This window comes from Monomorium pharaonis, chromosome 2, assembly GCF_013373865.1.
Source record: "Monomorium pharaonis isolate MP-MQ-018 chromosome 2, ASM1337386v2, whole genome shotgun sequence".
In the NCBI taxonomy this organism is placed as follows: Eukaryota; Metazoa; Arthropoda; class Insecta; order Hymenoptera; family Formicidae; genus Monomorium; species Monomorium pharaonis.
This window is the reverse complement of record NC_050468.1, coordinates 23,590,936-23,616,447: the sequence shown is the minus strand read 5'-3', so window position 1 is coordinate 23,616,447 and position 25,512 is coordinate 23,590,936. Positions and strand designations below refer to the sequence as shown.

At 32.7% G+C, this 25,512-nt stretch overlaps 2 protein-coding genes across 17 annotated transcripts in view; one reads left to right on the top strand and one right to left on the bottom strand.

The window, feature by feature from the left end:
- LOC105831051 (EF-hand domain-containing family member B) overlaps nt 1-25,512 on the bottom strand; it is a 101,410-nt gene that overhangs the window by 6,614 nt on the left and 69,284 nt on the right. For 6 of the 16 annotated variants that reach the window (XM_036282941.1, XM_012670892.3, XM_028194586.2 and 3 more), the window contains one exon: nt 5,288-5,577. The exons of 2 other annotated variants lie outside the window; for them this stretch is intronic. The gene's annotated coding sequence lies outside the window, so the exon portion shown is untranslated. Of the gene's footprint in view, nt 1-1,407; nt 3,334-5,287; nt 5,578-8,610; nt 8,787-16,746; nt 16,875-25,512 lie in introns of all 16 variants that reach the window. 8 more of the 16 variants (XM_012670891.3, XM_012670897.3, XM_036282942.1 and 5 more) reach the window with 6 other exon arrangements.
- Nucleotides 8,835-25,512, top strand: part of LOC105831049 (sal-like protein 1) — a 35,471-nt gene continuing 18,793 nt past the window's right edge. The window contains exon 1 of the mRNA XM_028194577.2: nt 8,835-12,174. Coding sequence (XP_028050378.1) covers nt 12,007-12,174 — 168 coding nt within the window. The 5' untranslated portion in view covers nt 8,835-12,006. The remainder of the gene's footprint in view (nt 12,175-25,512) is intronic.

Sequence of the window (25,512 nt, the reverse complement as noted above, 5' to 3'; positions counted from 1 at the left end):
TCGTTGCGCACTTTGAGAATTGCAATTCCGCCTCGAAAGCCAAGCGGAAACTAACGAGATACGATGTAGAGAATAATTTTTCATATACTTTGTTCTTCTTTTGTGTAATTTACTAATTATTAGGTGCTCGTTACTAAATTTGGTATATTGAAAAATGGGGCACGTTATGGTACCTGCAATATTGACGCCATTTTATTGAATATTATCGAATAACAAATCTATACACAGATGCGCACATAGTAAAATTTATAGAAAAGTAAAGCCAAAATAACAAACTCAAGTACAATTTACCCTTAAAATTCTGCTGGTTGTAAAACAACATAAACTATGAAAAATTTTACATTTTTAAATTTAGCAAAATTTTAATAAAATTTGGTTAAATTTTACTTTCAAAATTACAGTAAAATTTTTCAAAATCCATATCCTGTAATTACCATGAATTTCAAGATAAATTCTAAGACGAAATTCTCTCTTCTCGTAGAAACAAAATAAATATAAAATAAAAATGTATGATGGATTATGTTAACATTACACGACTGTCGTTCCTCGGTAATTCAGTATGCACGCTGGTCTACTTGGCGTCCACATTTTTTTACATTAGCGAAGAACATGCGTCGTTACGGGTTTCATGAAGAGGGAGAGAAAGAGAGGAGAAGGGGGATAGGGGGAAGGACGAAAGCTCGGACATGGCAAGCAGGCAGTCTTGTTGTTCGTCTTGTACGTGCTAAATATTTGAGTCAGGTTGTCGTCGGCATTAAACGGCGAGCAAACATCGTCGATATACCGCGGAAGAAAACGTTCGCTCGTTTATCAAGTGCAAACAAGGCACCGTTCTGCCTTCCACGCATCATCCCTCGGAGTAAGTTGTCAGAGGCAGCCCGGATAAAATCCTCAGTAATTTAGAATTTAAGAAAAGCGATTTAGTATTTTAGTGTTTTAGCTTATGTAAGTCTAAGTATATATTTTTCCTTTTAACATATTTTAGATAATATAAAATTATATCTCCAATCGTAAAATATATGCGCCAGTTTGCGTAAAAGTGTTCAAACCAAGCTAAGATATTAATAGTATTTACTAAATTATTAATTCGATTTCTCGTATTATTTTTTGAGAGAGTAGTTTTGAGATGTAGAGCAATAATTTGTTTATGTAACAAAATCAATTTCGCATGGTATTCGGTAGAAGAATGTGAGAGGTAAATGCGCGAATATTTTACCTAGCAAAAGATTCGCCGATACGCGCACAGATTAATCTCCTCGCTGGTCAGATACTTTTGCGAAGGTGCAGGAAATAAATTAGAGAAATGGTTAGAAAGGTGAGAATAATCCTATCCGAAGAAATCGTATCTGTGCGCGCGACGAGAAAAAGCGCGAGATCCCGGTCGCCAAGAGGAACTCGATATCTTACCCAGCTGTGCGGTCGCGGATTTTTAAGTTACAGCCTTGTGCAAAGAGAGAAGCGCTAAACGACAGGTACTTTGAAATTGCGTCGTCACCATCGTCGCCCGGTTGCATTTAAAGCAGCAGCTCCCAAACCGCACAAGTGAGAGTAATAATAAACCAGTGAATATTACAAGGACAGATAAGAATGGCACGTGCTTCGCGCCAAACGTATCTCCATTTCTATTTCTGAAACGTGTCGTATATTTAAACGTAAAGAGTGAGTTGACATTTCTCGTGAAACTCTCGAGGAGGCTTACGTTATCTTATCTACGAAATATCATTAACATCATTCTTAAATTGTTACTAATCAAACAAGATTGTTATATTTTAAACTTCAATTCTTGGATTAATGAATCGAAGTGCGCCACTAGGGTTTCTTAACGTTGGAGTTGAAACTTTAATATGTTATAATTTTGTACATTTAACATTCAATACATTCTTCATTTAAAACATTATTTGTGTCTGGCACGAGAAGTATAATTTTATTTTATCTAACTATAGATATATAAATCAGGAAATAATTTTATGTTGAGAACCATCAAAATAATTAAGATGGTCAAGTATGACAAAATTGCTACAAAATATTTGACATTCTGAAATATTTTTAAATGGCCAATATAATAATTTTTTTTAAAGGTTTCACGTAATTTTCAAATCTGTATTTCGGTAAAATCGTTTTTTCCATGTGCACATTTTTTTCTCTTTGAAGTATTTTCGATTATTAGTTAATAGCATTTATAATTCTTTTTTAAATGCACAACCATATAAATGCCTTAAGATGTTGGAATATATAGGAGTCACTCAATTATATTTAATATTTGTAAAAGTAATGAAAATTGACTTCGGAATAAACTTACGTGTAGTAAAAATTGATATTTTGAGTTATATGCAAAAGAAAAACAGATCTTTAGAATTTTTATTACTGATACTAAGAATGACGTAACTAATCTTCTAAAATTGAAAAAAAGATGAAAAAAGAAAATTTTGCTTCATTTTCAGAAATGTCAAAAAAAGTTGCTTTCATCAGATTTATTTTTATAATAGACAAATATAATAGAATTTAGTGCACTGTGAATAAAGAGTTAATACATAATATTATTTTCATGATTTTTTAATGATTCAAAACTCATTTTTTGAAAAAAACTTGTTTTTTTTTTTATAGTTATGTCGTTGTTGCAAATAAACGATATGTACATAAATAATAGTTAAATTAAAGTTTAAGAACTCTATCAGACATAAAGGAGCGGCACAAAGTATATAAAAATGATGTTTTTATTGTGTGTATGAAAGATGGATTATGTTTACTAAGGATTAAGCTACTCTCTATTATGAGACGTTCCTTTGGGAACCCCTGACAGACGTGATAGCATATGATGTAGTACGAAACAGTGTCAGCAGAAGTGGCGTGTGTGTGTGGGTAAAACGGTAACCGAGCGCAGAACAATATTTGCCCGATAACCAGCCTGGAAAACGTTCTCTCCGCGTGTGCTAATGGATTTAGCGATGGCGGGACCACGTGCCCCGTTCCGAACGAGCAAGCGTTGCTCCACACGCGGCCGGCACGCGCGTGTTGTGCAAATGTCTGTTTGCCGTGCCGCGTGTTTCACCGGCGATGATCGATGAGATTTTTATTCACATGCGGGCAAACAACGGTGAGCCGAAGCCTGCGCGCCGCCGTTTCTTCTGCCGCGAGCAAGCTCGATAGAGATGCGCAGTCGGATCGTTCGAATTCGGGTCTCGGATTCTCTCAGGATCATCTACAGTCCCCGTTATTTTCTACATCGTAGATTTATCATACAATTTCCACCGTTATGCATTTTCCCAAGAACCTCTCAGCAGATGTAATTACGATGTAGCCGGTAATGCGTATAATATATGTGATCGTCCCTTTCTGTAAAATTTTAACCGATGGAAAGTTCTCTTCAAGAGAGTACATGTAAATTGTAAGACGGATGGATTTAAAAATTTTATAAATCTAAAAAAGGAAGAAAAACGTTTTATGTATGTAAAACAAAAAAATGTAATCTAAGATACCTATAACTTTTTGAGGAGAAAATAAAAACGTGAAATGTAAAACGTGAAAATGTATGTTCATTTTTTAAAGTATTAACTTTAAATACTAATTAAGTATTCAATCGGCATAATTTATTCGAAACTATTTTCTGGAGATATGGAATAGAAGAGATATGAAATAAAGCAGTTTTTCAGTTATCTTCTTAAAAAATTAACTATCGAAATTAATAAATGATCGAGAAGTTGTAGCCAATTTGTTCAAATTTTCAAAAATTTTTTAATTATAGATTCGTTCTATTAAAGAGAGATAGTAACTTTTCATCCAACTAAACCTTTCGAAAAGCTGTTCGTGTAATTATCCCGGCATTATTTTGACATTTTTGTCGAGTAAAATTTAGATGATTAATCACGTTTCTAAATTTGTTAAATGTATTTTTCTGACTAGATCTGATGGTATAAGAAAAAAGAATTTTCTCGATCTTCTTAATCTAATCATTACTGTCTGTTAAGTTGCTATAAAATATAGGAGAGATAGGGTTAGTTGACTATAGATACCGGCCAGAATTATATCACCTTTTTTTAAGTGTAACCAGATTTTTTTAAGTATAACTTTTGTCAAGGTGCATCAAATACGCTAAAAATTTTATAGTAGACATCTAGCAGCATATGCATCTTGTGCATGAAGTGTAATAAGATTTGACAAAATATACCATGATTTTAAAATTTTTGATTAATTTTTTGAAAATCGCACATTTTTGCTATCTCTGTTTTTCGTGTCACGCTGCCAAACTGTAATCGATGCCAAGGTTTTGCTACAAAGTACTAGAGTTGTACAATATAAATTATGGATTTGTTGTTTATTTTTAAAGCATTTGTATGCACTTGTTAATGTTACGATGCGACCAAAGTTTATTATTTCAAATAAATTGATGAAAAGTTATTTCTTCAGTAAGATATACTTGCCATCAAAACATATTATGATATGGTAAAGATCCGTGTACTTTAAAACAAGTTATGCTTAAAAAAAACTAAAGGTGATATAATTTTGGTCGGTACTGTAAGTTGACTAATTAAATCTTTAAATAAAATAAAATACTAGAGATAGTTATCGTGTTTGTACACGTGACACTCTGTTATCCTGTTGTCCGAAGTATTTCGGCACAGATATTGTTTAAGAATCACGAAGCATTATCAAAAATCATATAGGCTTATGTAAGAGTCCACTTTTATTTTCTCTATATCCCAGAAATAATAAATTTTTATTTAAAAAATTGATATAATAAAGATCTGATAAAAAGAATGAGATAAAGAAAATAAATAATTCGGCACTTGCTGTTTCTGAAAAGTTTTTTTAAAAATTTATCCTTTTCATTATTAATCTCTACTTTTTTGTTTCTACATTGCTTGTTCGCAAAAATGATTGGATTTTCATCTGCAGAATAGTGCAAATTAATTTACTTTATTTTCTCAATTACTTATATTATTAGTTATTTAATTTTGAACTACTTTCCGTTTATTACTCTTTATGTTTCATTAAATGTTGATAGAATTAAGATAAAAACTTGGAGATAATTGTAAAATTTTATTAATGTAATTTTTTATTTTTAGTTTAACTTTTTATTTTAATGTATTTATCTAATAAAATATATATTGTATGCATTATCTAATAAAATATATATTGTATGCAGTTCTTGAATATTAAGTTAATTAAATTAATATTAATGTATATACGGACTTTTACTTTCAGATAAATAATAAACATCCTAATGAAATAGATTTTCAGAAGACCATGCACACCATTTATGAATATGTAATGTAACGTTTTTTCTTACGATTTTTTTCAAGTCCATCTTTCGTGCATTGAGTAAACGGACGGCATCATCATGTTCGACGTTCGAAACTTTCAAGGAACTCGTTTCAGCCTTCACACTTGTGCCGTTATAATGTATCGCTCTTTGGATGACTTCGAAGTAGCGGCAACAGTTTCAGCTCGTCCTCCATCATCATCCGTCACACACGTAGGTCGGGTTCATCAATTTGACGGAGGGAGAGATCGATTTCCCTCATTTGGTCTTAAGATAATACGGCCGGAAGTAGCGTCGTTCTCACATCTATAATCACACTATAACGAACTAGCAATGATGGACATCGCGTCAAACGAATTTTTTCATTAACATTCATTACGGCTTAACTTAGCTTACGGCTAACTACTACCCGTACTTTTGAACAAGCACGAGGTCAATTAATGATTCGCGATAGAAAAACTTAATTACGTTGCATGTGAACATCACGATACGGTCGGTTCGATTTTTAAGTACAAAAAATATGTTTAAAGACAGAAAAACCATCGCACAAACTGATTTATTTTCAAAGTTTCCTTACTTTAATTTATTATTATCATTATGTATTATAGTTATTAAATTATTAATTATTAAATGTTTGATTCTTTATTGATAAATTAGCAATAAAATAAGTATTAGTTAATGATTTTTTTTTTATTCTTAATTATTTCAATTCACAAATTCAATATTTTTATACAATTTAAAAGGAACGAAAGCAATCAGATGCGATTTAGTTGTGCGTTTTAGTTTGCAGTACATTGCTAAAAGACATAATAAATAAATTTATTATTAATAAAAGATTAAATGTTATCAAAATATATACATAAAACATCAAAATACAATTTTCAACATTCATTTGCGTACATATCAGTATAAAATGAGAAATATAATTTTAAAAAACTTAATTTAAGTACTATGCACTTGGCAACTCCCCTACAGCGATATAATGTATTTTCTCAATGCTATTAATGATTATATTGATAATTTGATGCGTGCATCAAATCGATTTTTACAAAATTTCATCAAGAACAATCCCCATTGGAATTCGTCAATCAGATAAAAGGATGATATTTCTACGCAACGAGGCGTGTAATTGCCGGTGTAAAAAAATATATCGCAGTCATAAACGAAAAGATATTAAAATTCGACATGTGTGTGTTTATGGTTCCTAGAATATATCGTATAGGACGTATACAGACCAAAGTATGCAATCACACACACACACACTGATACCGTTATCATCACTCGCGCGCGTGTACATACGTGTGTCATAATTTTAGAATCAAGGAAACCGAGCTAATGATATCCGACATGTCATTTCTATCTTAGACACTCCCTAATTCGGTACCGATTTACATTCTCTCTCTAGCCAGATAAGAATCCAAGTATGTATCACTATCGCGATCTCTTGCAGAAGTTCTCTGTCGCGAAGTCATTTTTGCGCGATAAAATATTGCTGTGCTACGATTGCAAAACTTTCGCAAATATAACGTGTAAGATGTTAAAAGATAATATCAGTTGTTTAGCAGTTAATTCCTTGATAGAGACTATTAATTTTAATCTTTCAATTTTATTTGACTTTCGCCAAATCTTAAAAAATTCTGAATAATAAAAATAAGAGAAATAACAGACTGTGGTATAAAAACGAGAAACTTTAATTCAGAATGAAAGTCAATGAACTTTTAGATTTCCCGTGTAACGCAATTTGATAAATATAGAATTAAATAATTATCTCAATAAATTATAAATATGATTTTAAAATCCTTTTCCTTCAAGTAATACATATAATATATAAAACGTATGTGAAAACGTAAGATTAATTATGTTACTTTGATTAAGATCTTTGAACGTAAATGATGATAAATCAGAAGATTAAATTTAAATTCATTAGACATTTTGATCCATTAATAGCAGATTAATTATATACACTAGTTCTTTATAGGAACACTACGGTAATTGCCATGTACCGGCAAGTGAATAAAAGGTGTATAATTACATCTTCAGTTCCATTGCAATTTATAAGAATTCTAATACTTATGTGATTCAGCGTGTGTGTTTTTCAATCTTTCTTGCACAATAATCCTAATAAAAAATATAAAATCTTACAAAAATACAATTTTATATAGAATAAATAGATCTCTCATAACTTTACTCTTAAAATGAAAATCAGCGTATTATTCACTGATTTGTAGTGCTACACTTATGACTGTGATAATCAGTGAATGTCCATTGTATTTTAGTAACTATCAGAATTAGTATATTATCACTGAAAACAGTGGAGTCGACTAATTGATAAGTTATAAATATATTACTAAAATGCAGTATATTTGCATTAATTTTATTTAAAAAATACAATTTCCTTTTTCTATAATTTTTATATTTTGGATCCTGTTCTCTAAATTACAATAGTAAAAAATCAGTGAAATCAGTGAAAATACAATGATTTTCCGTGGCATACTTATAACTTTTGTTAATCAGTGAAATTAATATACTGACCTTTCAGTGATTATGCACTCATTTTAAAGTAAAAATAATTAAAAAACAGTGAATACTCACTAATTATCATAGCTATAAGTATACCGTTGCAAATCAGTGATAATACACTGATTAAAATAGAGAAAAAATTTTTCGCTTTCATAAACATCTAATGTATCTAAGAACGTGGTCAAAAGTTAGATGTTCTCAATTTACGAAATGTGTTCAAGTTGTAAGGTCTTCTACGTTTTTTTCTGGAATGGGGGGAAATACAATAAAAATACACAATTCTTAAAACGTTTTACAAGCTGATGCTGCCAATTTTCTGTTTCTCCTGAACGCATGTCTGCATTTTTTTAAATCAAATGTTTTTAGGGTGCCATTCGCGAGGAAAATTTTAAATTTTCTAATTTCTACGCTTTTTCATCAAACTAGCCTTTATTAATTTCTAGATCGTTTAATTATATAACTAAATCTTTATATACATAATTTAGTCTTTGATTGCACAAACTTTTGTAAATTTCTCACTTTCTATATGGAACTAAAGAAAAAATTGCACACTTTACTTTTCATATGTATACTAATACCAATTGGTATTATTAGTCCATTATGTTTGATAAACAGGCTGTCGGTGAGTGATATCGCAGAAAATCCCGTTCATTCTTTTGATTTCGATGTTCTCGTACTATGCCATACTCGTCGATTACAAACATAACGTGCTAACGATTATCCGTTTAATTCACTGACAGCTGACATTACCACACGAATTCCCGCGCGAAGCGGCCGCGCGTTCTCTCGCGCATTGCTTTTGATATAATCCTAGTTCTATCTGCGCTTACCTTTCTACAAGTAATAGGACCATAACGCGTACATGTAGTTTCAAACACGAGATGCACGTGTTTTCGCAATGTAGAATTCAATTTTTCTCCGAAGACTAACTGTATGATGTTGCCTTTTCTCTCCTCATCGTCTACTTGCCTATTTGCTCCACGGAAATGGCGAAACAATAGACATTCTTTAAGAAATAAAATTTATTTTTAAATATTAAAAAGCATGGATAATTCTCAAATTGGTTTAAAATTAATGGATAAAAATTAATCGAATGACTAACTGAATATTTAATGACTTAAAAATTAAAGAAATAAATAATTATATATTTGTATTGTTCGCACAACGGTTTTCTTAGCAGAATTTATCCATTGATTCACATTTCTGTTTCTAACACTGCGAATTGATGAAATACATTTGAATCGCCTTGTATAGGAATCAGAATGTTCAGCATATTAGAGTATATTTCCGTATATTTCACGCCGCAATTTATTTCAACGTCAAGCAAACTGAGATCTCTACATTTCATTTGTCTACGGTTTCCAGTAAGAAAGCGATTGGTACGAGGCCAAACGATCTGAGATGAATCCTAATTGTCTGCACAATCTACATTCCCAGACGAGCCGTTGGCGATTCATCTCCAATGCATGAAACTTAAGCCTTTGTCCTCATCTCGGAATACGACAAGTCGCATTTTTACCTTTCAAGTTTTACCTTTATTTTTTTTCGATCGATCGATCGATTATTTTTATATCGAACTTCTGACAACCGCGCATGAAAAATCGAAATCGAGGTGATTTTACGTGCTCGAAAAAGAAAACTGAAAAGGTCGCGTCCGCCATCATTTCGCTCATTTTAACGTGATTGGAAATCAATTGTAAACCAAGCGCGGATGCGTGCGTTTACGTATATACGTGGGACGAGTGCACGCAGGTGCACTCCGCTTCGAAATGGAAGAAGGGGGGGGGATAGAACAGGGAGATATGGGAGGAGTTCCCTGCGAGTGCTCTCTCCGATCTCGTCGGCGAGACCACTCTCGCGGTGGCAGAGGTGGTCTCTGCTCACCTGAGCGTTTCAGGTGGCAGTCGCCCTGCTGAGTCGTTCAGCGACGGGTTCCCCTCGCGCGAGCTGAGCGCCGCGAGCGAGCTGAGCGCGAGCGCACGAATACGGAACGGGCCGGCCGTCCGGAAGGGAGCTTGAGATTCGCGAATTCGCGAATCCGATTGAGATGCCGAGCGGGGTATCCGCGAGTACCGGCGAGAATGCGGCCCGAGAATCGCGGATCCATTCGCTGCTGACGAATCTCACGAATTCTCCTCCGTAGATCCGATGGGCCGGCCATCCATCGTATCTGCTTTCGTAAATGCGGCCTCGAGATCACGAGATCACGCTACATTTTGACACTTAGATCCAATTGTCAGATATCCGGGGATAAATGAGACTACTTTTAGAATAAATAAAGTTTCATTTTAACGAGATCGTGAATTGGCTGACTGCTTTGATCAGGGACTAATCGTTGAATCAGACTGATCTGACTTCTGGAAGAATGAAGCGGTTGATTGATTCGATTCGATTACGTTTCTTCGGCGCTGATTAAAACAAATGGACGCTTGAAATTGTCGATTATTCACGAATTAGTTAAATTAATACATCGGAAGAGAGACACATATTCTCCAAATCTTCACTGAACTTCCCGATTCAGAAACATTCGCGTAGAATCGAAACCACTGGGTATCGCGGAACGTTTTTACGAGGGACAACGTGACAATGTCGACATAACGAGGTGGACGAGCGAAAAGTAGAAGGCGCATCCGCGGCGTGAGAAAAAGTGCACGCCCTCCCCCGGGTGATTTCGAAGATCCGCTAATTGCTTGCGACGACGGTCCCCTGAGGAGGAGCAGCGATCGAGAAGAAGAGTCGGCCCGGCGCTCATTAAGCGGCGGGCACCAGGACGGGCCGACGTGTGTGCGAAGCGGCGGTGTTCCCCCGGGCGGCGTATAAATTTGTCGTGAAATCGATTCGTCCGACTGCATTCTGGCGGAATTATCGGGAGTATCGCGTAATATACCGAGCGCGACCGCGGAGCGTGCCCGCAAAAAGCGCATGCGGTCGAAGGAAGGAAAACCTCAAGAGTCTATCTCTCTCGAGAGTTTACAGGACCGCAAAGAAGAACGACGAGTTGCGCGCATGTTGGTCAACGAAAGCGCCTTATTAAAGATGTATCAATGTTGTAGGAACGACGGCCGGACGGTGCGGTCGATCGGGAAACTTTGTGAAACGCGAACAATGACGCGGAGAGAGACGACGTTGTGATTTACTTGACGAGAGTAGAGACGGGCCACGTTTTTCCACGCCGTGCGGATTTTCCGGGCTTTCTCTGGCGAAGGAAACAAACTTTAAGACACCCGTGTCGCACAAATAATGTATACGGAAAATGTAACGAAAAAGATGAACGATAAAAATTGATAGCGTTAAATATTCTTTTAATTTACATATGTACGACAAGATCGTTTATATTCCTCAGAATATAACGCAATTTTTTGTTAATGTAAACGAGAAGAATCGCCTACGTTGAAGATCCCGGAGAGATATCGAGTTTTTGCTAGTTTGCACTCCTAGGAAGACTTATCCGATTTTGGTAACTACAGACAGAGGGGTCGGCGACCAGAAAGAAGATTAATTAATGGGTATAAATTATGAGCGGAATTTGCTGGGAATATTCCGATTGGCTCAACCCGCTGATTATCGAGCCAATTTTAACGGTGAATTAAAAGCACGATCGAAAAGCGAGCAAAAAAAAATTGCGGCCAGTCATAAATCTTATACAATGACGATGTGACAGCGGATGCCAACACCGTTATCGCTGACAAATGCGAATAATTATATGACCATAAGTCAGCCTCGCGCAACAGAGTCAACAGATGTCACTTGTTAATGCGATTCGATCGATCGCGCGTCAACAAGAGCCCGTGAAAATTCCCGAAAACGGTGCGGGCGTTCCGTTGCAAATGGTATTCGGTAATCAATAATTATTAATCGCACCGAATTGACGCGCATATCTTCTGCAACAAGAATGGCGTCGTAAAACGGACTGAACTTGATCGAGGAAAAAAAATAAAAGGAGCTTTTCTCTCGAATGAGTGAAGAGAGAAAAAGGATATTCCAAGATTTAAAGAGCTCCGCGAATTTCCCCGGAAGGTGGTTTTACGTGAAAGCTAAAGCGGTGGAATGGACAACGACAATTCGACTGAAGAGCAGTCGTTAAGAACTTTCGAAGTTTTGCAAAGATAATCTTTCCCAAGAGCCGCAAAGTCGCATGCAAATGAAATAGCCAAGGACTTTCGACGGGGAGTGCGTATTTCCGCGAGTGTCTCGGGCGATCGTCATTGATCATAAACAAGTGAGGTATGATGGGAGAAGTGATCCGCGTTTCTGGGAGGGTACCGGACGTCGGTGACATCCTAAAGGAGGCGATGTTGTCGCAGAGGTTCGCCGATGTGGCTCTGTGCTGCCCGGGAGGCCAGCGATTCCTCGCGCATCGTCTGGTCCTGTCAGCAGCCAGCCCTTATCTTCAGGTCAGTGTATCAAATAAAACGATGGTCTATTATAACTAGTTAAACGCGTCGTAATTAACATGAGTAATTTATTATAATTTTCATTACACCGAGAAAAGTCTTGTTGCATTAATTGGAAATTTCAACCTGCGTTCAAAAACAAACGAATGCAGAAATTACCGAATTACAGTAAAATCTGTCAAACGTTCTAATTATCTTGAGTTCTAATAATAACAAATCCTGTTTGATTTCACTAAAATGCACTCAATCATGTGCCTTGTTTGTATAATCAAATCATTTTTCTTAGTTTATCAAATAAAAAAATGTAGTCGTATTTTCTTAATTTTTCTGCTTGTAATACGTGAGCATTTTTAATGGACCGATTAATTAAATTCGTTTAAAAAATTATGTAAGAATTAGGCTAAGTTTTATCCACATCTTGTCGGTTTTTTCTCCTTTCTTTATTTATTTATCAGATAATATTAATATAATTTAAACAGAAGAAGCTCAATATAATTTTGCTACAACAATGATACAACTCAACATTATTCTTTTTCAATTATTTTCAAAAAAGAAAGAATTTTAATAAGAATTTAATACACTTACTAAAGAGCTAACGATACTTTTATTCCTTTACAATACCAATAGATTAAATTGTTACATAAAAATCACATTTTTAAATATCACAAAATTTTAATGATAATCAAAACATTCAAACTCGCAAACTTTTGTGTTACGCACGGAAAGAACAAAAAATAGTATCTAAAACTTTAGCTGTGTGAATACAGATCTAAAAATAACTTTTTGTTAGACCGTCAAAATAATTATGTTAAGACGCTCATAAACTGGAATGTTTGTTCAAGCTGAAATAGAATGTCAAACTTAGCTTTTTGCAGCATTACTTATCATCGTTTGAACACCCATCATAATTATATTTTTACATCCAAAAAAATTATTTTTAGATTCAGATTTAGGTAAATTTCTAGATACTTCAGCAAAATCATTCTTTTCGTATATCTTTCGTATATAAACATTGTTTGTAGCAATAGTGAACAATGTATTATTAAAAATCAAAGTACAAAGTTTATTGATATCCTTATAATTAATATCCTTAACACTCGAAATAACTATTTGCTTTAAAATAGCAAGAGATTAACTCTAAGATATAATTAATCTTGGACTTGTACGCACTTATAGAAAGTTTCACAACGTGACATTTCTCGAGTGCGTTTTATCACGCTCGAGAGAAGCTCCTATACGACTGTTGCTCGTACCTCGTTCGTAATAAGTGACGTACAATAAAATACAGTTGCCGTTTAATTAACGGATCAGTAATCGTATAACACCAGACTGAGGGGGAGGCTGTTAATTCTCCACTTGAATGTATAAGTGCATTTCGCAGTGGATGTTGCTCGCTGATGCCATGCCGGGTCCGTATTCAACCGTGTAGACCACCGTCGCGATTATAAACCGATTGTATGCGCGCCGCTGACGAGCATTTAATGCCACCGAATTATGTCACACGGAAATAAAGATAATGCGATATCGCGCAACTCTCGCACTCTCGAGAGAGGTTTCTTGAAACCGCGCCGGCACATAACGTTACGATGCGCGGTCTTGCGAACTCACTGGGTTGCGCGATCGTTAAACTATTGCGCCACCAACATTGGAACATGAGCGTAAAATTAACGAGACAGGTGCGACCATAGTAGACTTGACGATATTAAATGTGCAACAGGACATGTGGTCTTACAATACTTCTCGTTCTTGCGTACTTCGAGAATCGAATATTTCCTAACGAGATATCGAATCGGCGAGAAATAAAGCTCGCCTTTACTTCAATTGAAGAGAATTTGGTGTTATAAGATAAACTACAAAATTAACACAGTGCAAACTTTCCTTCTAATTTTTAACGACACTCGATTATATTGTTATCGCGCAATTATTAATCTTACGTATCTTTTTGCGGTTCATTCTTGCGCGTTTGAAACTTTACAAATTGTACGTTGCGTTGCGTTCATTCGGTTAAACGAGAATTCGATTGTAATACATGGAAGAACTAAGATTATTATTTATCCAAATTCTTTTTAAAAGTTTGCTCTTTCCCTTTAATTTCTAACGTCACTTGATACCATTGTTATTGAGCAATTATTGATCGTTATATCATTTACACTCTTGATCTTCTGGGCGTTTAAATTTCACTTTACGCTTGATTGTAATTTCGTACAGGATAAATAAGATTGTAACACAGTACGTCGAAAATTATAACAAAGAGATTGTCTATTATTTACCTGAATTCTCTTGAAGCCTTTTGTTCCCTTTAATTCTCCAACATCACTGAATTCCGTTATCATCGGGCAATTATTAGTCGTTATATCTTTTTATACCTAATCTACCGCGTACCTATTTTATACGCCCCGTTGTTTTTTATCACATAAAACGCTTAAGTGCAGTTTTACGTGAGTAGAATCTTGTTGCGAAAGGAAAACCTAGGAAATAAATCCCGATGCACTCCAGCGTACGACGTAATTACAAAGTAATGTCGCGTCAGCGACGTGAAAATTGTCAATTATGCGCTGCTGCCGTGATTCGTGCCGTGAATTGCGCTTTCTAAACTCTAGTATAAGCGGAATGCCGAAAAGAAAAATTTCCCGTACTTCCTCGCGAATGGAAATTCGTTGAACGAGCTCAGTCAGTCCGAGCTGCCTCACTTAGTGATGGACGACGACAAGACAAGAATTTCAAGATCTTCTCTTGTCTTGTCTTTATTTTTCAAGACAAGAACACCAATCAAGACAAGACAAGATCTACTACTTCAAGATCAAGAAAAATCAATCGAGATTCTTGATTCTTGACAAGAAATTATAATTATACATACATTTTGTGTGTGTGTGTGTGTGTGTGTGTGTGTAGTATATGTGTATAATTAAAATACATAAAATTTTATATTTGATTAAAATTTTCAATAACACATGAAAATTCTTTATTAAAAGATCTTATACATTTTTACGTATTAAAATGAATTTTTTCATTTAAACTGCATGTAAACCAGAATTGAAGACATAGCAAACTTCTGGCAGAATCATCATTCATTTTGTTTCTATCATTACGAATAAAAAGTGCCACTCTTGAAAATAATCTCTCTGATGGAACTGATGTAGCAGAAATAGATAAAAAGTTACGAGCCATTCGAGATAGATATCGCAAACGCGATCGTATTTGTTGCCGAGCTTGGTTTCCAACATCACTGCTTCATTTGTTTTTAAAACTTCCTTAACATATTTACCGCTCTATGATATGCGACCAGCAAAATTTGAAATGCTTATTTAAAAGATTTGATTTTAACATTTGCATCTTTTATTTTTCACAAAATGCAATTTCCAAATTGTATTACATTAAAATTAAAAAAAATATTTAACTATTTTGTTTTTAACAATAATGAAAAAATTATTGTAAATTTTAATAATTTGATTAAACGACAAAGTATTAAATAATTATTTTTTAAATTATAGTTGATAAATTATGTCAAAAAATCATCTAACTATAATAAAATTTTATCAAATATATTGATCACTAAATTATAATATTTAATTATAATTTAGATATAATTCTAAATTATAATATAATATTTATATGTAATTTATTTAATTAGCGAATCATTTAATTACGAAGATTCCCAATTGAAGTGATATCAAATTTAATTTCTTTGACAAGTATGCAACGTATGCAGTCGAAATTTATAGTTTAGTTAATATTAATTGTATTGTGATAAATAAAAATATATATTTATTTTTAAATGTGTTTTTGTTTAAATATATTTAATGATTGATACTTTATGAATTTTTTTCTGTGTATTCAGTTAATATTTGTCTGTCAAAAATATATCTTTTTAATAATTTTTATAAAAATATTTTAAAAACTTTAACAAAATCAGAATATAAATAAATCAATATTTTTATTTACAATATCCGGATTTCATTAAAATTTATACATGCATCTATAATTTTATAATCTATAAATATATATACAATTTATAGATATTATAAAAATATCAAGAATCTTGCAAGAATGAAGAATCAAGACAAAAAGTTGATTGTCAAGATCAAGACATAATTCTTGATATTAAAAAGTCAAGACAAGTCAATAACGTCGAATTCTTGTCTTGTCTTGTCTTGAATTCCATCACTATGCCTCACTCACTTTATTTAAAAAAAAAATCGTCTTTCTTCTTTAATTGCGGAGCACATTGTATCTCGCTCAATTTTCACATTATTTATTAGGTGAATTTTTAAAATATGAATAATTTCAATTGGTTTAGAGGCGGAAGAGCGGCATTGCGATCGTGTTGCGTTAGAAAGGCAATCGCTCTTCCCTCTCGCGTCAGAAAAAGAAGAAAAAAAGGAAAAGGAAGAGAACAACGTCCGCAAAAGGTTTTGCTCTTTTGTCGCTACAAATATGGCAATCTTGACTTCAATGTTGGCGAAAACCCAGATCTTCGATGCCGCGTAAAGCTCGCATGCACGACGCATTTCTATTGCACTAAGCAACCCTTTTGCGGTTCTCGGAACGCACCGGAGCGTCCGTGGGACGTACCTTTCCGATACTGCCATTCCCGGATACCCAAGTCCCGGCATCTCGATTTATTACCGTTTGACCCAGTACCTGTTTACTCCACGCGAGATTCCCACTTTTTGTTGCGCTCCTTCGTGCGTCGCGTGGCGCTGAAGAGAAAGAAATAAATTCCCCGCGCGTTATTACTGTTCCTTTAAAAAAAAAGCAGAAAAAGTAATGACAAAACAACTAAAATTTTTTGCACTAGAATTTTCTCACAACAGTACGTATTTATCAGATTATTTTTATCGCATTTTTAAATCAAAACCATTTATTAATAAAAAAATCTTTTTATATTGTCATACTTTTTTAATGTGTTAAAGAAAATAAAATAAACGTATTTTACACATATTTTCTTTCTCTCTTCTTCATACATTTTAAATTGTTTTTTTATTTATACATATAATAATTTGAAAAGTAAAATTGTAGTTTTCTCTTGCATTAAAATATTATTATTAAATATACAAAACATTTTTCTCTTCATCAAATAACAATGTTGCGCTGTTCAAAGGAAATGTTGAAAATTACACTATAATTTTGAAATTAAAAAAAATTAGCATATGTATTTAGAGCAATCTCCGGTTTGTTTATCGCTTAAAGCAAGCTTTTCATTGACGCACGTCTCATGGCTAATAACCCTGTTAATGAAAGCCATAAAGGATCGATATCCGGTTTTGTAGCAATTCCACCTAATAATGTTTTCGCGCAGTGTAATGATTCGCCATGAGCAGAAAACTTGAAAGAAAATAAAACAAACACGAGTTGTTAAATATCTATGATTCAGCCACTATCTTGTAATGGGTTTCTGATTGCAAAATAAATCGTATGATTTACGAACAACACGCTAAAGCGTCATCTCGAAACTGGCAAATTCTCATTTTAGCACGAATGACCTGATTAATCGAGTGTGTACATATACATACACATACTTATAGAACTGAAAATATATCAGGTAATCAGAAAAAAATAAATTAACATATTAAAATTTTAATATAAACTTCAATAACGAAAGAGAAAGAATGAAGGAGATTATAAAATCGGAGAAAATATCGCATAAATGTTCAACAGATTCATCGTTACGAAACCTGTTGCGCGATTTGTGGACATGATTGCGCTACAACTTTTTACAACTGGCGTTTTTTTGTCTCGACAAGCGTGGAAAATCACACGTAGTTTAATTAGTGCGACCGATACAATTAGCGGACTGATTCTTGCAGTCGCGAGTGAGAAAGAAAATTATCACAATGAAACGTATGTGCAGTATACATTGTATTCTTAAGAGGATTTTATGAAAACGTAACGTTGCGATATCATGTTGCGACTACGTCTCGCAGAATCTGAAGGAGATCTCAAACCGGTTTATTATCGTACAATTATTTATTTTCGGTTTTATTTGTCCCGTTGGATACACTAACACAGAAAATTACTTTTTTACGTTTAATTTAGTTACGGCATGAGAAATTTTGTCGACGCCCAAGAAAAATATTACGTTCAGAACTCAGGACTCGCTGCGACCCGGAATAGGATTTATGCATGTATGCATTTGGCCTGTTTCCTTCGCGGCATTTTACGGCTTCTTTATGGCCCCTCGCAAACATTAACGACTTATGAATATTTTGGGGTAATTATAGTTGTGCTATTTTTTTCTTATTCGTTCATCTCAATGATCGACAGCGTTTTCATCTTTCGTAAATATTCGATTAAAAGAAAGTTCTAGAATTGTTTTCTTTTACAGTCAAAAATGTAGTGACAATATTGGTATTAAAGTATATTCAATATCAAATAAAAGTATTAATTAAAAAAACATTAACTTCAAATATTTTTATCAGTTACAAAAGAAATTATTTATAATATAATGTGCTTTGTTATGTAAAAAAATATCAGAAAAAGAATTATTAAAGATAATTAAATGTAATATAGTTTCTATATACAATAACTTAAGAAACAGTAATCCCGTGCAAATGTGCAAAAACATCAAAAATTCACGGTTTATTTTATAAGAATAAGATGCTTTAAACGACCGGTAATGAGATCTTATGATCTTTTAGTGCGAGTAGATTATAGTGTAGGTATATGCTTTTTATAAGCGTCGCAATTTTTCCGCAAAATGGATTATATCTCTAGAAGCTTTCGACTTTCCGTTAGTAAACAAGGGAATCATGTCATTCGTAAATATCCAATTCTTCAGGCTGAATCATTATTTTAAAAGCCATGAAAGTCATTTGAGCGTTATCAAAAAATATTTTAAACACAAATTTTTTCAAATTAAAGAAAAAATAAATATAAGAATAGTTTTATTATAATGTAAACGAGAACCATGGAATCTTATTTCTTAAATTATTTTCATATCAAAACATAAATTTCTTTTATATTTAATTTTGACTGTAAAAAATGCTTATTTTGTACAAAATTATAATATTAAAAACTAAAAACAAAATCATATGTAAATATAATGAAGCATAGATACACGGAGAAAATTTTCTCTTAAAATTTACCCTCAAAATTTGATAACTGGGATAATGTGTGACTTCAAGGAATTTTACTATACTTTTTAGTAAAATTTACTAAAAGTATAGTAAAATTTATTATACTAGTAAAATTTCCTAAAAAAGACCTATAGTACATTTTACTAAAAAGTATAGTAAAATTCCTTGAGGTCACACATTATCTCACAATTAGCAGATTTTGAGAGTAAATTTTAAGAGAAAATTCTCTCCATGTATGTCTTGGCGGTCAATGAAGGAAAGATGCACGTGTGCACCGACTATGCAAACGTGCAATTTAATAATTTACGATTTATCTCCCAAAGAGCTGATAGAAACAAAAAGCTTTTAAACGTCGTGTGATGAGGAATTATGGTTTTCCGCGGCGAGCAGATTATGGTATCCACGTGCGCTTTTTGTATGCGCACCTTGCCGCAGGAGAGCGCGTTTCTCATGACTCGGTCCATCATTAGGATGCCGACGCAGCACGAGATCGCGTATTCATTGCTTAATTAAGATTATCGTAACTTGAAAGGAAGCGACGAGCCGATATTTCACGTCAGCGTGTATTGCTCATGTCAATCGAAAGATACGATGCCGACACGTACGATCTTGAGGTTCAAAGTGTCGTTCCGCTGCGTGCATGTTTTCTTTTAATGCTGGACCATATTTATACATTGTATTATGCCATAGAACTTTTTTTTTCAATTTTAGACGTTCGCGGAAAATATATTTTATTCGAAGACATATCTTTTACAAAAAAATACATATCTTGATGAGTGATAAACGTATTGTGATATTATACTTTATATTTATTATCTAATATATTTATTTAAACATATTATGTAAATTAAAAAATAAGAAACGTATATTTTTTTACATTAAGAGAATAAAATATTCTTTCGAAAAAAGAATCAACTTTTACATTTATAAATGTATGAGGCGGTTGTTCCAACTTCTTGTCTATCAGCATTATCTATCTTACCTATAAGCATATATGTATCTATCTTCATTTTTTTCTAAATAAATAAAAACAGACACATATTTACCTGATAGATAACTTTACCAAGAAGTTGGAACCGGCTCTATATCATTAAAATAATACGAAATAAAACGCTCTTATGTGTTTTTTTATTAAATATTACATAAAAATTTAACGTTACATTAAAATTTAAACTCTACTGTTATTTAAAGAAGCAAAATTATTTGTTGAATTAATTAATTTGTTTATTGATGAGATCCTGACGACCGAAAAACGGAGAATAAGAAACAAAACTGGAAGTGTCACGTTAATATATTGCAAAAACATTATAAACGCGTTTGATTCATATGTCTAATATATCAAGATTATTAAAATAAACTGCGAGCTATTGACACTGACATACATAAAGAAGATAGTATAACGGCAGAACTGCAGTGTCACGCCGATAGCAACGTTTTAACGTAGAAATGTTTTGCATCCACTTACATCAGGAAATCCTAATTAAACATTGCTGAGTGGAAATTTACTATGAAATTAATTAAATGACGAAGGCGATCAAATCATAGACAGATCAAAAAGATCAAAATAAATGTAAGTAAAAGATATAATTTGAGAAATAACATTTGTTTAAAGAAATCAACTAAAAAATTAACTCAATTTTATCATTAAAAATGTTCGAATGCAGTGTTTTATAATTCTAAATTTATCCTAAAGCTGTCTAATATCGATGTTCTTTTCATAAAATATTGAACATACTAATTTGCACTAAAGATTTTTTTAATAGCCAATATATTTCAAAAAGGCTACGCCTAATGACGTTGGTATATGATTTATATGTGGTTACTTCATTGAGCGGTGCGCATAATAAATTTACGGCCACCTTTTAAAACCGTAAAAAATCATGATACCCGTTACTAGAGGAAGCTAATTGAAGATAATAGACTTTCAGTTCGTTAGAAACACCGATGATAAAAAAGGTCGTTTAACAACTACCTATTATTATTAAACAGTAACAGGCTATTAATTCAATGTACATTGGGAAAGAATAGTTTTTTTTTAATATTGTAGACCCTTGAACTTTAAACATAACATAACATATAGTGAAAGTTCTCTCTTTTTATCAAGTATACTTCTTAATTCAAGCAAATCTTTGTTTTCAGATAATAATTTTAATGTTTCATTTTTTTTACAAGTCATTTGGACAAAATAGAAGTTAATGATAATTTTTAAAAGCTTTTCACTTTGATGTAAAGTGCTTTTCGTTGATTTGCAAATACCTTATGTTGTTTTGCAAGACGCAACATGTAGTGATGATATATAAAGATTATGTTAGGTTACTTAATTTAAGAGATCGATTTCATAATGCTTTTCTGTTCTATATTACTTCTTACTATATTATGCGTCGTTGATTCGGTTTATGTGTTGTACTTCAATATTATGTGTTAATAAAACGCAATGTCTATAGTTTCTAAAATAATATTGGCTACTTTTTTCTATATATAAAATAAATATTATATTTTCTATACAATAGAAATCATTAAATTAAGAGATTTCAACTTTTGCTTCAACAGTTAATTAAAATCATGTGAAAACTATTGCATAAATAGACGATAAAATGTTATTAATGTGATATGCATGACGTGATTATACTTATAGATGTATGAAAATGATATAATTCTATAGCCATTTCTCACAAGACTTTTTTTCACATTGGCGAAGGAACGATCTTTCGTGATCCGATTTTATCTTGCCTAGGGCAATTTCGTTAAATTCCAACATATCACAAACATACCGTTATAAAGTCTAACGAAGCAATCGATCGATCGTAATCGTTCGCAAACTAAGAGAGCTGTAACGATATTCGCGCATTTTATCTGTAGCGAGCATCATCCGCAACTATTAATTCACGCGGCTCGGCAATATTCTCGGCACGCATTCGAATCGCTTATACATGCAAATGAGAACTGTTCTAGAGCTCTTCTAACGTTATTCCGAGACAGTGCTCCCCAATTCAAGAGGATACCGTTCCGCAAGATGCAAATGCGCATTATTTATGTTTTATTTACATCTTTTATTTATACCGGTGCCGTTTCGCGAAGATCATTCTTTCCATTGACCTGAATTATGTTCAAAATAAATTCGCACATTTACGCGAATAACTTCTACGAGATGAAGCGGTGATAAAGTTGGTGATTCAGAACGTCCGTTCATTTACTGTTCGATATGTGAAATCCTTCGAACTTCCTGTACGTCGCTTCTTTTTTGTGCGGAGCGTTATAAATCGTGTATTTAGGTTCGGCAAGTTTATGGCCTAAAATACACAGATATTTCTCCATAGATGTTTGTTTACGACAGAATAATGCCTGTTAATTTATTCATCAAATATATTCAAAAAGAAAGAAGCTAAAAAGAGATCTCTTCAGAGTTTATGAAAAATTAATCTTGCACGTGTGCGCAATAATACAAACTAATAAAAAATAAATAATGAAAATATAATGCCAATGAACAATAAATAATAAAAAATACATTTGATGGAAGTTTTATTAATAGATGATATCAAAGTATACATAGGTCATTACGCGTGTGATAATATAGCTGTAGATTATTCATTGCACTTAAAATTGGTATTTCTTCAACGAGAATATAATAGAAGCTCATCAATTGTCCGTAACTTATCTATTTCTCCAATTAAAATTTAACAGCGATTACTGCAGGATATTAATATTCAAGTAATATTTTTTATGTGATTTTCTACACATTTTCTAATTCTTAAAACTGTGCGCCGTTGCTTTCGGTTTTAAACCATGGCTTTTAAATTGAAGCAGAATAGTAATATTACAATATTAAATTAATAATCAATTTAATTAAGAAAAATCACAAATATCAACAGGTTTTTTAAACAACATTCTTATTTCTCAATAACTATACTTTGTACTTTATTAAATACCAGTAAAAACATAGTTTGTTTACAAAATTAAAATAATCAAAACATAATCTATGATTTTTTTCTACATAAAATCTGTTAAAAATAAATTCTTCAAAGGCAAGAATACAATTTATACAATTTTCTTTTGCAATTTCATAATTTAAACAATGGTAATTATATTAATTTTAAATTATTTTACATATTTAAAACATCTTAATTTTCTCTTATTTTCTCATAAAATGTGTGCAGTTTTAAACATAAAATCAAAATACAGCATAAACGATACATCTGTTGACAACACACATTATAAGATAGTAAAAACCACATAAAATAAAACAAAACAGTATTGGAAGTTCTATCTATTAGATCAGTAACTCTATCTAATTTTTACATTGTTGTGCTATATGTTGCGTCTTGCGGAACAGCATAAAATAGTTGTATAAATCAACAAAAAAAAAAACGTTTTATATCGAAGTGAAAGGTTTATATGGAAATTCCCATATACATTAACTTGTAAGTATTTTTTACAAATAACTTATGTTAAAGGAGAAGAAAAGAAAATGTAGTACTACTACCTACTAAGTTAATAATATTCTTAGTTTTCTTTTGCCAGCAAATTGCGTAGTTTAAACAATAGTGAGTATATTATTAATAATATTACATCATTGTATATGTTTGTAGTGTTCTAAAACTTATTTTTTTTATATTGTCTTTTATTTTTCTCATAATGCGGTTTTAAAATTGAGCTGCAGCGTAAAATGGCATAATAAGATAGATTATAAGATAATAAAAACTATATAGTATAGAAGAAAACGCAGCATTAAGAGATCTACCTATTAAGTTAGTAACCTAATCTAATTTTTATATATTATTCCGCGTTATATGTTGCGTCTTGCGGAGCAGTATATGGTATTTGTATAAATCGACATAAAACGTTTTACATCAAAGTGAAAGGCTTCTAGGAATCCTCATATACATTAACTTATAAGAATTTTGTACAGATGACTCACGTTAAAGAAAAAGAAAAGGGAAATGTAGTATTACTACCTACTGTGTCGGTTTCGGAGATCATTTTGTCAGACGCTCCTATTTCTGCTTACGAAAAGCTTAATTATTGCATAATTCAAAACAATGCTAAAAAAAATTGTTATATCATGTAATAAAAAACTTTCTAGTTTGTATTTACATTTTCAAAGTTTAATTATTTTACCAATGCTAAGCTCTCTATAAGATCCTTCCCCTCTTCGAATTTTTCTTTTATAAAAACTTGTATAAATATGTATCTTCAATTGTTATAATATATTTATAGTCATTTTTCCATTTATAATAATTCATAATAATTTTTATTTATTCAATTTATATATTTCATAAATGTGTTTGATTTTATATTAAGCGAATAAATTTCATTAAAAAATACTTTTATAAGCACTTATATTTTCTTGGTTTTTTTCCTCAATCTGCTCTTACAATTAGATATCTTTGAATGTACCGTTTCTAATCGTCGCATGCAATTCGCATAGAAATACTAAAAATAAACACGTCGATACCGATCGCTCGCGAGCGTTCACTTATTAGTCCGCATCCGTTTCGATCGCCAGGATGGATAATTGCTACCTCAGCATGTAGGAATAACTAAGAAAGTAGAGAAGTTGACGCTAACAAGAGTTACTTTTTCAATCTTATGACGTGTTAACTCTAGAGCACAGCCCTTACATTCTGTTATGTCAATAACATGCTGTCCGACGAACACCGTGTCGTCCTTCCGTTCGTGCGAACAAACTAAATCTAAATTACCGGTTTAGAATTGCATATCAGGTATCTGTGTTAACATATAAAGATGGATCCACTGATGGTGGCGATGAGCTCAGAGAAATCGCTTTTTTTTTTAGATGCGATATTATGGAACCGGATTATTGAATCTCGATACACCGGTTCTGAAAGAAGCCTCAGCTAATATTTCATACGATAGCATGATATGATTGAAATCTTTTTGCCGACACGCATTGTATTTTCCATGTCGGGGGAAGAGATAGAAACAGGAAGCTAGTTACAATAACAAATTATTTCACTTAAAGCTCAACTGCATTTGACGGAATTACTGACGACTGGAAAAACTACTAGTCAACTGAGCGTAACCGCGACAACACTGACGACACATACAAACATGAAATACACGTACATATCACATATCAGCTTCCGATCTACAACGGCAACAATCGTGCCCTTTCATTTACACGCAAGCCTTAAGCTATCATGTAACATTAACACTAAAGAAAGGCATCGAGCGAGATAACCGCCGGCAAAATTAAGATTAAATACTTTTACCTTCTCTATAAAATCAAGCTCTAGAGGAAAAA